This window comes from Equus quagga, chromosome 14, assembly GCF_021613505.1.
Source record: "Equus quagga isolate Etosha38 chromosome 14, UCLA_HA_Equagga_1.0, whole genome shotgun sequence".
Classification (NCBI taxonomy): domain Eukaryota; kingdom Metazoa; phylum Chordata; class Mammalia; order Perissodactyla; family Equidae; genus Equus; species Equus quagga.
Genome location: NC_060280.1, coordinates 21,288,593 through 21,301,876, shown reverse-complemented (window position 1 = coordinate 21,301,876; position 13,284 = coordinate 21,288,593). Strand labels below are relative to the sequence as shown.

The following is a 13,284-nucleotide window of genomic DNA, read 5'->3' as shown; positions in this document are numbered from 1 at the left end:
GAGCCACACCTCATGGGCTGTCTGCTTTGTACTGAAGTTTATTTCACTAAACTAGAGAAAAAGATACTGAAATGGAGTTCCTTCAAGCCTCCCAAGCAAGGAGGCCTCAGAAGCCACTTTATCTCCAGCTCCTTGAACCCTTCTTCTTAGGCCCTCACCCAACAGAGAGGAGTGCTACTGTGCCCAAGGATACATCACAGGGCACTTTTGAACACATGCCAGTTTAACATGCTGAAACTGAACTCACTTTGAAACAGATGAAAGAGACCAGGCAAGTTTGCAAAGAGTGAGGGAGGTGCTAGTAGGTGAAAATCCTGTCCTTGGTATAACCCAGTGTCTCCAGGTTAGGGTGAGCAGCTGTCTGGATCAGGGCTAGAGGCCCACACACCAGGATGAACGTTGACTTCCCAGGAGGAGGGAGGTGTTCCTTGATCATGTCAGCAGTAATGAAGCCTGAGCTGTACTTCCAGCCTGAGATTAAGCAGAAGCAGAAAAAGCTGGGGGGCGGGGAAGGGCAAGTTCCTGACCCCTGGCCTCCCTCCCACCCTCCCTCACGCCAGGGAGAGGGAGGCAAGGCTGCTCTCCATGGCTTAGAAGTCGGCACCGCTGTTACCTGCAGAAAGCTGGGAAGTGGAGGACATGGGGGTGCCCAGGCAGCCCTCTTCAGTGTTCTCCTCAGATTCCAGGCTCACTGCTGGTGTCTGCCTGCAGTAAGCACTGGCGAGGATGGGGATCATGACAGTGAGGTGCGATGTACTGAGGTGTGGTGTGAATCAAGGCAGTGAACGGGAGCTGTGCAGGGCCGTGTGCTGTGGGGTTTATGGACTGGCTCAGTCAGGTAGTGCCCTCTGCTGGGCAGTGGGCTGGTTGACAAGGTGGTGGCCATGTGGGGTGTGGTGTGCATGGTGGTGGCTGGGTGCTGACTGGGGCTCAGCATGTGAGGAACTGCTGTCCAGGTGAAGTGTGAGGTGAAGAGGTCCATGGCTGTGTTAGACAGTGTGTGTGATGGCTGTGGGATGCCGTGTAGAATGCAGTGTAGGATAGGTATTCTGCATGACCCAGTGCTTCAGTGTCCCTCCTGATGTTCACTGCAGTGTGTGGAGTGCTGCTGAGATATCAGACACCTGTCCCAGACTGCCCTTACCAGCAGGTTGTCCCAAATCCTCTCTCCCTCAAATTCCTGCATTTCCCACAGGGAGACAGAGCCAAAGGTCTCAGCCCCTAAGCTCAGTCCTAAAAAGCAAACCAACAAACCTAGGGACTAGTTCCTCAGGTGGGTCAAGGGTTGGAGCTGACCCACAGTGGGGACAACGGGGATCGTACCAACTGGAGGCCTATCCAGGGTGTACCACAGTTTGAACTGGTCTGGATGAGTTCTGGCAACTTCTTCAAGCTCCTTCCTCACCAAGATATCCTCCTCTGTCTAGAAAAGAAGCAACATGAGCAAAGCCCCTGCAGAGCCATCCTGCTTGTTCCTCAGACTGAGCACACAGGTCAGCACATTCCTGCCCAAGCTGCCATCACTCTAGCCGAGTGCTCGCTGCAGACCCCCAGGACAGAGGAGAGCTCTGCTGTGGCTCCTGCACAGCAAACCCTCTCCTCTAGGTGGAGGAGTTGGGAGGCTCCCGCAGAGCTGCAGTGTCTGCCCTCCAGCTCGAAGGCCATGGCTGAGCCCACAGGGTGGGGTGGCTTCACTCAGAGGTCCCAGCCCTACCTCCTACATCCATACTGAGCACCAGACATGGCAGATCCCCTGGAACAGGCTTAGTAAGGGCCCAGGACCTTCTGCAGGGCATGTGAGGGGCTAAGGCAGACATACATAGTATAATATAGAAGACAACGGCTGGAAAGTTAAAGGAGAGGAAAACAAAGGCTGGAGCCTCATTGGGGAAAAGGGAGCCAAAGCCAAAAGGAACTTGTCACAGGCTCAGAGATAGTGCACAGAAGACCTGGATCTTAAAACTTCACAATGCTTGTCCCAGTAATTCCACTTCTGGGATTCTGTTTAAGAAAATAATCTAAAAGTCATCAAGCCTAGGCACAATATTCATCACTCTATCACTTATAACTGTGAAAACTGAAAACAACCTAAATGTAGAAGATTAAGTAAATTATGGTACAACTTGATAGACTATGATGAAAATATTTATAGAGTTTTAATGAGAAAAAAATGCCTATGTGGTAATGTTGAGTGAAAAAACAAAACAAAACAAATATATATATATAACTGTAAATATATAGCATGTATACAAACAAGATAAAAAATAAATATATGCTTCTGTATTTTCCAAAATTTCCACCAAGGGCATCTATGATTTTATACTCAGAAAAACACAGAACGATTTATTAAGGAAGGAAGAAAAGTTTAGTGCATAGGGTTAGCTGGGGAGACAGAAAGTTAAAAAAAAACAAAAACATGGAAAAACAGGCCTGGATTCAGCCTTGCCTGAGCTGAGCCTATGAAGCCCTGGCACGGCCGCAGGCCCCTAGCAGCCTGAGCTCCGTCAGTGGGAAGGAATGAATGCTCAGCAAACATTCCATCCTGCCCCTCCTGGCGCAGGGCTGACTCAGCAGAACTGACCTGGTTGGCAAAGATGAGGGACATCGTGGTCGTGTCACTGGGGTTCTTGGTGATGTGGCGAATGAGCTGCAGCATGGGGGTAATCCCTGGAACACAGTTAGGGGGCAGGCCAGCTTTCCCTCCCTTTCTGACGCCCACAGTCCCTGGTCTGTAGCAGCTTATGTTTTCCTTGGCCCCAATTCTACCTTTCTCACTTCTGTCCCCAAAACTCAAAGTGAGGAACTGCCCTTCATTTTGGTCTTCCCTTCTAACACAACAATAAATCAAAAGCCCTTTCTCATTTTCATGCGGCAAGACGGAAGCAGCACTGGTTTTGGAAGTGGAACTGGATTTCACACCCAGTGCCCTTGCTGTCTGACCAGGGTGTGTCAGGTACTCGTCTGAGCTCTGCAGTGCCCTCACTTATAAAACAGAATTAATGAAGAGTAAATGTGGTAGTTTTAAAAGTGACTGTTATGGTGCCTGGCACGTTGTAGGTCTCCTTACAAGTTGGTTCTCTTCTTTCAGGCATTCATTTTCAAAGGAAGGGGAGTCAGGCTTGAACAGGATCCAGGAGCCCTTGGGGACCATGTGTGGGCCTGCCCAGTCTGGTCCCCAGATTCTTCCATGTTCCCCAGCCTGACTTTCGAGGCTCCCCATGAGTTCCCATCTCAAACAGCCAGGGAAGGAATCTCTCACATCACACCCTATAGGATCAAATGACTCCAAAGTCAGAAACATCTCAGGGCTCACCCTGTGGATGAAGCCCCCAGAAGCCTCTTACCTGTGCCCCCAGCAATCATTCCCAGGTGATGGGCCAGCTTTTTTTCAGTCTCACATGTTTTCTGTGGTCTGATTGAAAACGTCCCTGGAAACACAAGAGGATACATCTGACTTCTGCAGCTCTTGCCTGAGAGCCTGCAAAAGATCACTGACTTTCCTTGGGACGCCCAGGAAAGGAGAAAGGACTCCTCCTAAGGAAGTGGCTCCACCATTCTAGGTCAGAGGAGCAGGCCAGGGTAGCCTCCATTGCCAGCCCTGTTGTACCAGTGCACAAAGTGGGAATAGAGCCTGGACCTCCTTGGGGAATCACTGGCCCTTTCCTTCTGAGGGAGGGAAGCACACTGAAGTTTATATAGAGCCTCACAGAACACTCCCACTCACAGCAGTCAATGAGTGAGTAAATGATGAATATGTGAATAAATGAATGAGCATGGACTCCATCCATCCATCCATCTTTCAGCATTAGCAGGCACCTTTTATATATCGAGCATTGTGCTGGAAATACAGTGATGAGGGAAAAACAAGTCACTCCCCTACCTTAATGAGGCTTACAATCTTGTAAAGTGGGTGTGTGAATGAATGTTGAAGACTTTAAGGATAAGTCGATGGGACTCAAATCTGAGGAATTTTCTAGAACAATGGAAGAACTGCAGGAATCTTCTTCCTCCCCAGATGGAGGTCCAGTATGAACCCCCCACCGCCCCCACCCGTACCTAGCCCATGATAGAACAGGCGCCCAGTTGGCCCTCGAAAAAAGATGGTGTCTCCAATTTTCATGTTCTCCAAGTACTGCGTCATCTTCCCCCCTTCTGGATAATTGGGGTGTACGTTTTTGAAGTAGATCTGAAAAATAAGGCAGCACAGTTTTCACACCCTCAGACCACAGCTGCACACGACTCAAAAATGCGTTTGACACTGGAGCTATGCAGAGAAAAATCCTCTGCACTCATAATTGCTGTAAGCAAACCCCAAAGACATCACCAGGTTGACAGCTTCACTGTTAAATGCCACTGCTGGAAAGCCATGTCCAGGACATGTCCTTTCTCCACCCTACCACCCTTAACTGGCTTGTGAGGGTGAGGCAGCTGGACATGGTGGGCATCATTTACCTTTATAATTAAGTCCACAAAGCCTCGATCATCATCACTGGACACAGGCGTATAAGCCCTGACCACCATAACACCATCAATTGTGGCTAAGAGATGGACATAGTTACCTGCAGAAACAGCATCAAATGTTAAGTCTAAGCATGGCCGGCCTAAACAGGACCCAGGATTCCCGTAAAGGACTGAGCTTCAGGGAGGTGGGTGCATAGTGTGGCAGGTGCATGGGAGGAGGGCCAAGTAGGGAAGGAACCCAAACTCAGGATGCCTGGGTCCTAGGCCTGCCCTTGTCACTCTGTGTGCAAGCCTGGGCAAGTCACTTCACCTCTCGGTGAATGGGGACGGTAAACCTGCCCTCCCTCCATCATAGCGTAGTTGTGAGTTTCACGTACAGGAAACCAACTGCCCGTACGTGCTTACTGTGTCAAAGTATGTTGTGGAGCAGGAAGAGCTAATTAAAGTTGAAGCCTGAGTATTAAAAACTACAGAAAGGAGTGTTTCCTTCTTAAAGCAAAATATATTGCCTTCACAAAGTCATTTCTTCCTAAAGCGGATGTATCACTGGGGTCTATGAATGAGTCACAGCCCCCTCATCTGTATCCTGCTGCCTGGTACAGAACAGGCCTGGGCTCACAGGTATGCAGGCCCCCAGGATTTGGACACCCATGGACCAGGAGTTCTAGAAAGAACATTGTGTCTTCCTCGCCTGATGGCTCTGCTGAGGGAAAGCAGTAAGGATTTTTTTTTTAATTTTTTTTTAATTTTTAAGATTTTTATTTTTTCCTTTTTCTCCCCAAAGTCCCCAGGTACATAGTTGTATATTCTTCGTTGTAGGTCCTTCTAGTTGTGGTATGTGGGACACTGCCTCAGCGTGGTTTGATGAGCAGTGCCATGTCTGCGCCCAGGATTCGAACCAACGAAACACTGGGCCGCCTGCAGCAGACTGCGCAAACTTAACCACTGGGCCATGGGGCCACCCCCGAACCATGTAATTCTGCCCCTCAAGGGTAGAAATGAATGGACCAGCTACGGCCTGAGAACTACAGATCATGACTACATCCCAGTGTCACATGATGGGCTGGGCCGCTCAGATTTCTGTTGCATCTAACATGGGAGCCTTCAGTGACTAAGGCAGTTAGTGGTGAGGGCAGAAGCTGTAATCAAGAGCTGCTATGAGAGAGAAGCAAGAGGAAATTCTGCGCCAGAGTACCTGAGGGAGTAGAAACTGTGTACGCACAAGATACACAGACAGAAGTGAGACATTTGGGGGACTGGGGAGGGGGAGGAGAATGCTGAAGGGGCCAGCCCTTCCAGTTGCTTCTGGAACACAAGCCTGCCTTTGAGGACGCAGTGAAGCCTGAGGTGCAAACACTCTGGGTTAAGAAAGGTCAGGCTCATTGACAGGCACCAGGGATACTCAGGAATAAATGCCTGAGGCAGCTTCCCTGTGAGAACTAATCTGAAACTGCAAACCTTAGAAAGGCTCTTTTAGATGCAGCCAACCTAGGCCTGGGGTGGCAGTGTGCCCAGAGAAAATGGGGCTGCCCCAGCCGGTCCCTTAGGCCCCACCTCTAACCAGCTTCATTTCAGCAGAGCTGGGAAGCATCTGCAATCTCTGAGTCTTCAAAGCAGCCTCGCCGAGATGCCTCTAAATTACCTTGACTCACTAACTTTGCACTGCCTACACCAGGGCTGAGGAGAGAGTGGGTCTAAGTGGCAGATTCTAAGAAATTCTTTTTCTCAAAGTTTTCCTTCTTTTAGCCTCGTTGCTAACAGGACTGGTCCCACAGGTCAGGCAGAGGACTGGAAGGCAGGCTGACACAGCTCTCACGGATGGAGAAAGACAGAGGAAGCAGCAAGGAGGCTCAGGGGCCAGGCTGGCTGCCTAGTGTGTAATTTCATCACCTGCCTGAGGTAAGGTCGAGGTTTTGTCCCATGCACACAGGACAAGTAGGCCATGGATTAGGATCTCCACGAGGCAGGAGAGTAACACTAGCAGTTTGTACAAAGCTCTGGATCCCCAGGCTGTGGACCTAGCAGAGGTTTACTACTTCACTAAGACTGACTCAGCCATCTGTGGTGTTGCAGACTAGAAACGAGATAACTCAGAACTCTAGGAATGCTAGGGCTGGTATTCACAATGGGTCCCTTCTTATGTGGATATGAGGCCCCTGCTGAGAATCCACGTGATGGTGGTGGGAGGCACCTGATTCCCTCCTGCCTCTCCACACATTCTGGGCTTTTCCCGACTGTAGGGGAACATCAGTTCCTTCCATCCCTCCCAATGTGCACAGTACTCTGCAGTTTCTGAATCTTCACATCCCTCAATCACTTTACCCTCACAAAAACTGAAATGGCAGGCAGGCCTGGGAAACCCTCTTTCATAGCCTGAGGCTCAGAGAGGAAGGACTTGCCTAAGATTGCCCAGCAAGGAGCCTGCAATGAGATCTTAGACCCTCTTACTCTAGACTCACTTCTTTTCAATGCTCATTGAGATAACACTTTTGTATCAGCCCAAATTGAACAATGAGAAAGGGAATGGACTGTCCCCAAGCCCATCTCCCTAGTTCTCTGAGCTCATGTGTCTCAGGAAAGGTTATCAGGGTAACCCCCGCACCCCAGCTGAGTTTCTGGTAGCAGCAGAGTGCCTGCAAGGCCCCAGTCCTGGTGATGACACCAGACCCCACTCACCTACAGGAAGCCCTAAGACGTGATCTGGCGAGGGCAGTCCAAAGCGGAACCTCCGGGTGTTGTGACTGATTTGCTAATAAAACAGAAAACAGAAGCAGGCTCTGTCAGCTTTCTAGAAGTCTTGTTGGGCAGCTCAGATGCCTGGGAAAGGAACTCCATTTAGTGCTATCCCAGCGTGTACACACACACACAATGAGTGGGGAGCAAACTGGAGGCCATGAAATGCTTGTCCCACTGCCCAGCCTTCCTGGCCACCACATTCCCCACCACTCTTGCCTTCCTCTCTTTCACCCACTGACAGTGGAGGGGGTGGGCTGACCAATTACCTCCTTCTCAATCAAGGGCAGTGGGTACTTGGTTTCAGGGTTCTGTAAGGTGATAAGACGTCTCCTTCTTGAGTTCATGCTCTTCAGGGTGAACAGGAGCACTGTAACCCCGATAACGGTGATGGCAAGGAGCAGGGATGGGTCCTAGCCAGACACAATGTGAGCAGGGCACCTCAGGTCCTGACTGCCCTAGGCAGGGTAACTCAAGCACAGCGTCACCCAACCCACACGGAAGGCAGAGAAGAAGCTCGGCTGTGCCTCAAAGAAACTAGGCAGAAGGAAAGGTACTTAAGGGGAAGGCAGGCTGAGTCTATAGTGGACCTGAAGGGTAGGGAAGGGTCAGCTGCAGTGAGACAAGGCTGGATGTTGCAGGTCTCCTGGACCAGTCCAGGCAGATGGCCTCGGAGTACTAATGTCACCAGGCTTTTCCTGCCCATCTGCCTCCACCCTGGCTAAAGCCAAGGGTGCAAGCCCTGGGAGTCTCCTCCTTGAGGTGGAGCGGGTGATGGCATTGCTTCTAACACAATCTGGAATCAAGGCCCCACCCCGCAAAGACAGAACTAGAGAGGGGGATGGACACCGTGTCCTCCCAGAGGTGGTTGTGGCTTTAAGCTGGGCCAGGGATGGGGCCCACCACCCAACTCCCCCATCTAGGTCCTACTAGGGCAGGGGTAGGGGTGGGGTGAATAGCTCTCACTAGGGGATGCTCCAATACCTTAGCGCCTCGGGACATCAACACCCTCCAAGGCAGAAAAACTCACCGCTGTGAACTCACCTACACACGGCTCGACCAGCCTCCCGTATCCGCCCCCAAGCCCGCCACCCCGCCACCCCGCCCCGCTAGGCGGCCTGCACGTTTCCGACACCAGCCAGACTCGGCGGGATTCGGCAAAGGTCCACCAGCCCTCTTCTCACACCAGGCGCCGAGATAACCGGCCCCGCAGCACGCCCCTCCAGCTCCGCCCGGGGCCCGCCCCGCTCCCCGCCCCTCGCGGCCCGCCCGCACCCGACGCGACGCCGGCATCCCGGGCCTCTTTCTCCCTTGTCCCCCATTCCGGCGCCACGGGGCCCTTCTGGACTTTTCCCGGCTCCCGCCGCCTCCGCATCTCGGGCTTCGTCCCGTCGGGCCGTCCCGACTCTGGGGACCCACCCGCAACGAGACGCCGAACATGTCGTCGAAGTGGGGCGGCCGGGAGGCCGACGCGCGTCTCCCCACCCCGCAGCTCCGCCTGGCGGACGGGAGAGCCTCGCAGACCGGCCGGCCGACGCGCGCGCAGGACCGCGGGGACGCGCGGCGGACACGCCTGCGCCGACCCGACCCGCGAGGGCCCAGGGTCAGAAGGTTGTTTCTCGCGGGACTCTGGCTCTGCTCCCGCCCTGCCCCAGCGCCGCGCGCAAGCTCGGGGCTCCCACCGCCGGCCTGAGGTCCCGGGTGCAGCAGGGGCGTCCTCGCTCCTGGTGAAACATCCTTTGGTATTACGTGACCCCTTCTCCATCCTGGTCGTCTCCTCAAACGCTCTGAGCAGCCGTGGCGGAGGACTCTCGCCCCTTAGCTTGTTTAAATTGTGGCAGAACTGGAGGAAGGGAGGGGCGATCGAGTGACTGCGAGGAAGGGGATGCTGGTGTAAGAAATGGGCATTCAGCCTCCCTCAAAGAGCGTATAAATATATTCATTAGACGCACATAATGAGTTCCCACTCTGAGCCTGGTCCAGGGCCAGGTGTTTGCGGGAGTGGGGAGGGTGTAATCAGGCTAAAGAAGACATTCATTCAAAGCGCTAATTCATTTCTTCTCTTTTGGGAGAGAGATGACAAGACCCAACACTAGACCAATTGGAGGCAGAATGGCAGGCATAGACGGTTATGGGGGTTCTTCAGAGTACATTTCAGAACCTCGCCTTCCCCCATCAGTTCTTCCATTACCGGTGGCAAAGGTAAATCCCTGCCTGCTGGGCCTGAGTGAGACTGAGAAGACGAGAAAGAGATTCCCACCTACCCCCATCCCCCAAACACACGTCACCGCGGGCACATGCGTGGTGGACACCTCCCCTAGCACTCGCAGGTGCCACAATATTATTGTCAGGTGTCTTAATTTTTTACAATCTAGTGAGTGTAAAATGATGGCTTGTGAACCTAATTACATTATCTAATTGCTAAAGACGTTGAATATCTTTCATATATTTATTTCCTATGGAGATTCCTTTTCTGAAAAAAATGCCTGCTCCTGACTTTTCCCCGTTTTTCTATTGAGTTGTCTTTTTCTTACTGATCTTTAGGAGTCTTTTATATATATACTGTAGAGACCTCTTATTTGCCAATTATATCAGTTACAAACGTTTTCTCCCGGCATGCAACTTATTCTACCTTTCTTTCTTTCCTTCTCCTTCCTTCCTTTCTTCCTTCCTCCCTCCCTCCCTTACTTCCTTTCTTCTTTGATGAATAGAAGTTTGTAATTGCAATGTAGTCAAATGTATCAATCTTCAATCTTTTGCCTCTATGGTTTGTGCTTTTTGTTACTTGTCTTTTCCTTTTCTTTTCTTTTTTTTTTTTTTTGAGGAAGATCAGCCCTGAGCTAACTACTGCCAATCTTCCTCTTTTTGCTGAGGAAGACTGGCCCTGAGCTAACATCCATGCCCATCTTCCTCTATTTTATACGTGGGACGCCTACCACAGCATGGCGTTTGCCAAGCGGTGCCATGTGCACACCCGGGATCCGAACCGAGGAACCCCAGCTGCTGAGAAGCTGAACATGCGAACTTAACTGCCTTGCCACCTGGCCGGCCCCTGTCTTTTCCTACCCAAGGTCATAAAGGTGTTCCATATTTTCTCTGACAAGACCAAGTTTTTCCTTTCACATTTAAGTCTCTCAACACCTGAAACTGATTTCTGTGTATGATGTGAAACCGGGATCCAATTTCGTTTTCTCTGTATGGATAACGTGTTGTCTTGGTGATATTTATTGAATTACTCATACCTGCAGGCCACTCACCTGCAATGCCACCCCTGTCATATGTCAGTTTTCATATATGTACGAATCTGGTTCTGGTCTCCCTGTTCTCTTTTATTAATCTAGTTGCCCAAATCCTGTGGCAATACCGCACTGCTCTAATTACAATAGTTTATAACAACTGTTTATATCTCTCACTCTTATCCATTCTTTGGGTGTCAGTTCAAACATCACTTCCTTAGAGATGTCTTCTCCGGTCTGCCTATTTAAGTAGATGTACACATTACATTCTATTCATAGCTTTTATTTCAGTTTGTAATTATACATCCTGAATATTTAATTGTTAAATGGCTGACTCTCGCATTAGTCTGGAAGTTCCATTATGGCAGAGACCTTGTTTCCCCAGGGCTTAGCACAATGACTGTCACATAGATGACGTTCAATAAATATTTAACAAATGAATGAATGAATTCATCCCTGCCCTGCAGGATTTAGCACACTCCCTGGCACATGGTAGATGCTCCATAAATACTGAAGAGAGGAACGATCCTTGCTGTCAGTACTCCATGCCCCTTCCTTGCTTAATTTGTCTCCGTAAGAGATATCACCAGATGACATATCACATAACTTACCTACTTGCTTACTGTCTGTCTCTCCCCACCAGAATGTAAACTCCATGGGGACAGGAATTGCTTTGTCTCTTTTAACTCCTGCTGTACCCCAGACCTAGAACAGTGCCTGGCAATTTGTAGATGCTCAATAAATATTTATTGCATGAATGCATGAATGAATGAATAAACTTCATTTTCTTCTTTTGATTCAATCAAAAGTCTTTATTTTTGGCTTTAGGATCTAAGGGTGCCTCACTTTTTCCTGTGGTTTTGTTAGTACTTGCCTCTACTCTCTGTTCTCCTATTTTCCCTGCACAGTCCTTCTGTGTTACTAGAAAGGCAGACAGCATATTCTCCTTTATTAATCTTGGAACAGGATAAAAGGCAGGCATTTACTGGGCTCCCAGTAATTTCGAGAGGGCATGATTCCCCTCTCTCCTCAGCACTCCTGCACACTTTGTACCTGTCCCTCACATGCTCGTGTGCTGCCTGGGTTTTGGCTCATCTTCTACTAATCTCCTGAAATAGACCGTGAGCACAGGTCTCACTCTCTAAATCCCCAGCTTGGTCATAGTGCCTGACAAAGAGTAGGGCCTCAGCAAGTGTTTGCTGAAAAAAGAAAGAATGAGCGTCTGTTGTCACTGTTTGTGCCTGTATGAGACTCTGCCCCCACTGGACAGCTTCTCCTGTGGGGGACCAAGCCTCCCTCACTGCTGAGATTCCCCTTGGGGGAACCGATGCCGTGACCAAGTTGATCCTCAGTGTTTGTTCTCTAAACAATTTCTAGGCTGTTGTGGCCTTTTCTTCGGCTTTTAACCTTGAGAATGCTTTGTTTCCATTTTACCCCCTGAACAAATAACCATCTACGGGATCCTCACTGTTAAGCCCAAATTGTGGTAGGTTGAATAATGGCCCCCCAAATATACCCACCTCCAAAATCCTGGAACCTGTGGATACTGCCTTACATGGCAACAGGGGCTTTGTAGCTGTGATTAAGTGAAAGATCTTGAGATGGGGAAACTATCCTGATTGTCCTGCGGGCCCAATGTGATGACAATATTCTTTATAAGAAGAATGCAGGAGAAGATAGAGAGGAAGATGATATAAAGATAGAAGCAGCAACTGGAGTGACAAACTTTGAAGATGGAAGAAGGGGCCACAAACTAAGGAATGCAGGTGGCCACTAGAAGCTGCAAAAGGCAAGGAAAAGGAAAAGGATTTCCCCTCAGAGCCTTTGGAAGGAATCCGCCTGGTTGATTATGTTGACTTTAGCCCAGAGAACTGATTTTATAATTCTGGATTCCAGAACTATAGGAGAATAAATTTATGCTGTTTAAAGCCAGCAAATTTGTAGTAATTTGTTGCAGCAGCAATAGAAAACTATTACACTAAAAGAGCTTGTATTTTTGTTTCTTAGGGCTTATTTAATTATCCCGGGATTTATTGCAAAAATACATTTCCTGTGATCTGGATGAGAGAAGCCAGGAGGTGGCCCTCCTCTCTGGTTCTGATCCTCTCCTTGCTGTAGTTGTGGGTCTCGTTTTTTAACATGAATGACCTCCCTCAGCAGCCTCCTGCTGCCTGGCCATGTCTTCAGCTTGTCTCTGCCAGGCCACACTAGCAGCCTGACCACTCCATCCCTTCCTCTTCGTTCTGACTCTCGCCTTTCCTTTGTGTATTATGCGAAAATGTCATCCTTAACAAAGGATCTTAGCAGACAAATCTGGTTGCCTGGGGTGAGCTTTATGAGAGTACATTGATGGAGCACGTAACCCACTCCAAGCACTCAACACCATGGCCAAGGCAGAAGATTTTTTTTTCTTTTTTCTTTCTTTTTATTTTTTGAGGAAGATTAGCCCTGAGCTAAATACTGCCAGTCCTCCTCTTTTTGCTGAGGAAGCCTGGCCATGAGCTAACATCCGTGCCCATCTTCCTCTACTTTATACGTGGGATGCCTATCACAGCATGGCGTGCCAAGCAGTGCCATGTCCGCACCTGGGATCCGAACTGGCGAACCCCAGGCTGTCGAGAAGCAGAATGTGCGCACTTAATCGTTGTGCCACCGGGCTGGCCCCAAGGCAGAAGATTTCTTAAATTGGAAGTTCCTTGGTTTTCCTCTTCAGGGATTTTAAACAAAAGTATGTTGATGCTGCCTGATCAGAATTCCTCACTGAGCACTGCAGATGGGCATAAAGCAATGGTAACACTTTGCTTTTTGGAATGTCTTCAACCTTGAATTGCACAACAAAAATGTAGCATGTAAA

At 49.7% G+C, this 13,284-nt stretch overlaps 2 protein-coding genes across 5 annotated transcripts in view; one reads left to right on the top strand and one right to left on the bottom strand.

Annotated features, from left to right (window-relative positions):
- Positions 1-4,063, top strand: part of PPFIBP2 (PPFIA binding protein 2) — a 144,156-nt gene extending 140,093 nt beyond the window's left edge. For both annotated transcript variants that reach the window (XM_046685232.1, XM_046685236.1), the window contains one exon: positions 3,089-4,063. The gene's annotated coding sequence lies outside the window, so the exon portion shown is untranslated. The remainder of the gene's footprint in view (positions 1-3,088) is intronic.
- On the bottom strand, positions 23-10,026 carry LOC124252111 (NADH-cytochrome b5 reductase 2). 3 transcript variants are annotated; one of them, XM_046685257.1, is made up of 9 exons: positions 8,239-10,026; positions 7,464-7,607; positions 7,138-7,210; positions 4,453-4,559; positions 4,057-4,186; positions 3,345-3,428; positions 2,582-2,667; positions 1,324-1,423; positions 23-471 (listed from the first exon to the last, which is right to left on the bottom strand). In XM_046685257.1, the coding sequence occupies exons 2-9, from the start codon at positions 7,539-7,541 to the stop codon at positions 299-301; spliced, it is 831 nt and encodes a 276-aa protein (XP_046541213.1). In that variant the 5' UTR covers positions 7,542-7,607; positions 8,239-10,026; the 3' UTR covers positions 23-298. The 3 variants fall into 3 exon arrangements, with proteins under 3 accessions (XP_046541213.1, XP_046541212.1, XP_046541211.1); XM_046685256.1 differs by having other exon boundaries at positions 8,614-10,026; XM_046685255.1 differs by having other exon boundaries at positions 8,877-10,026.
- Between the last annotated feature and the right edge of the window lie 3,258 nt (positions 10,027-13,284).

Bases quoted from the DNA above. Each gene is read 5' to 3' on its own strand.
- LOC124252111 (XM_046685255.1), bottom strand. From the start codon at position 8,930: ATGTTTCACCAGGAGCGAGGACGCCCCTGCTGCACCCGGGACCTCAGG. The intron at 3,429-4,056 runs GTACGGGTGGGG...TTGTGTTTCCAG, and splicing joins CCTGTTCTATCATGGGCTAG to GGACGTTTTCAATCAGACCA. The intron at 472-1,323 runs GTACGATCCCCG...GCTTAATCTCAG, and splicing joins CCTGGATAGGCCTCCAGTTG to GCTGGAAGTACAGCTCAGGC.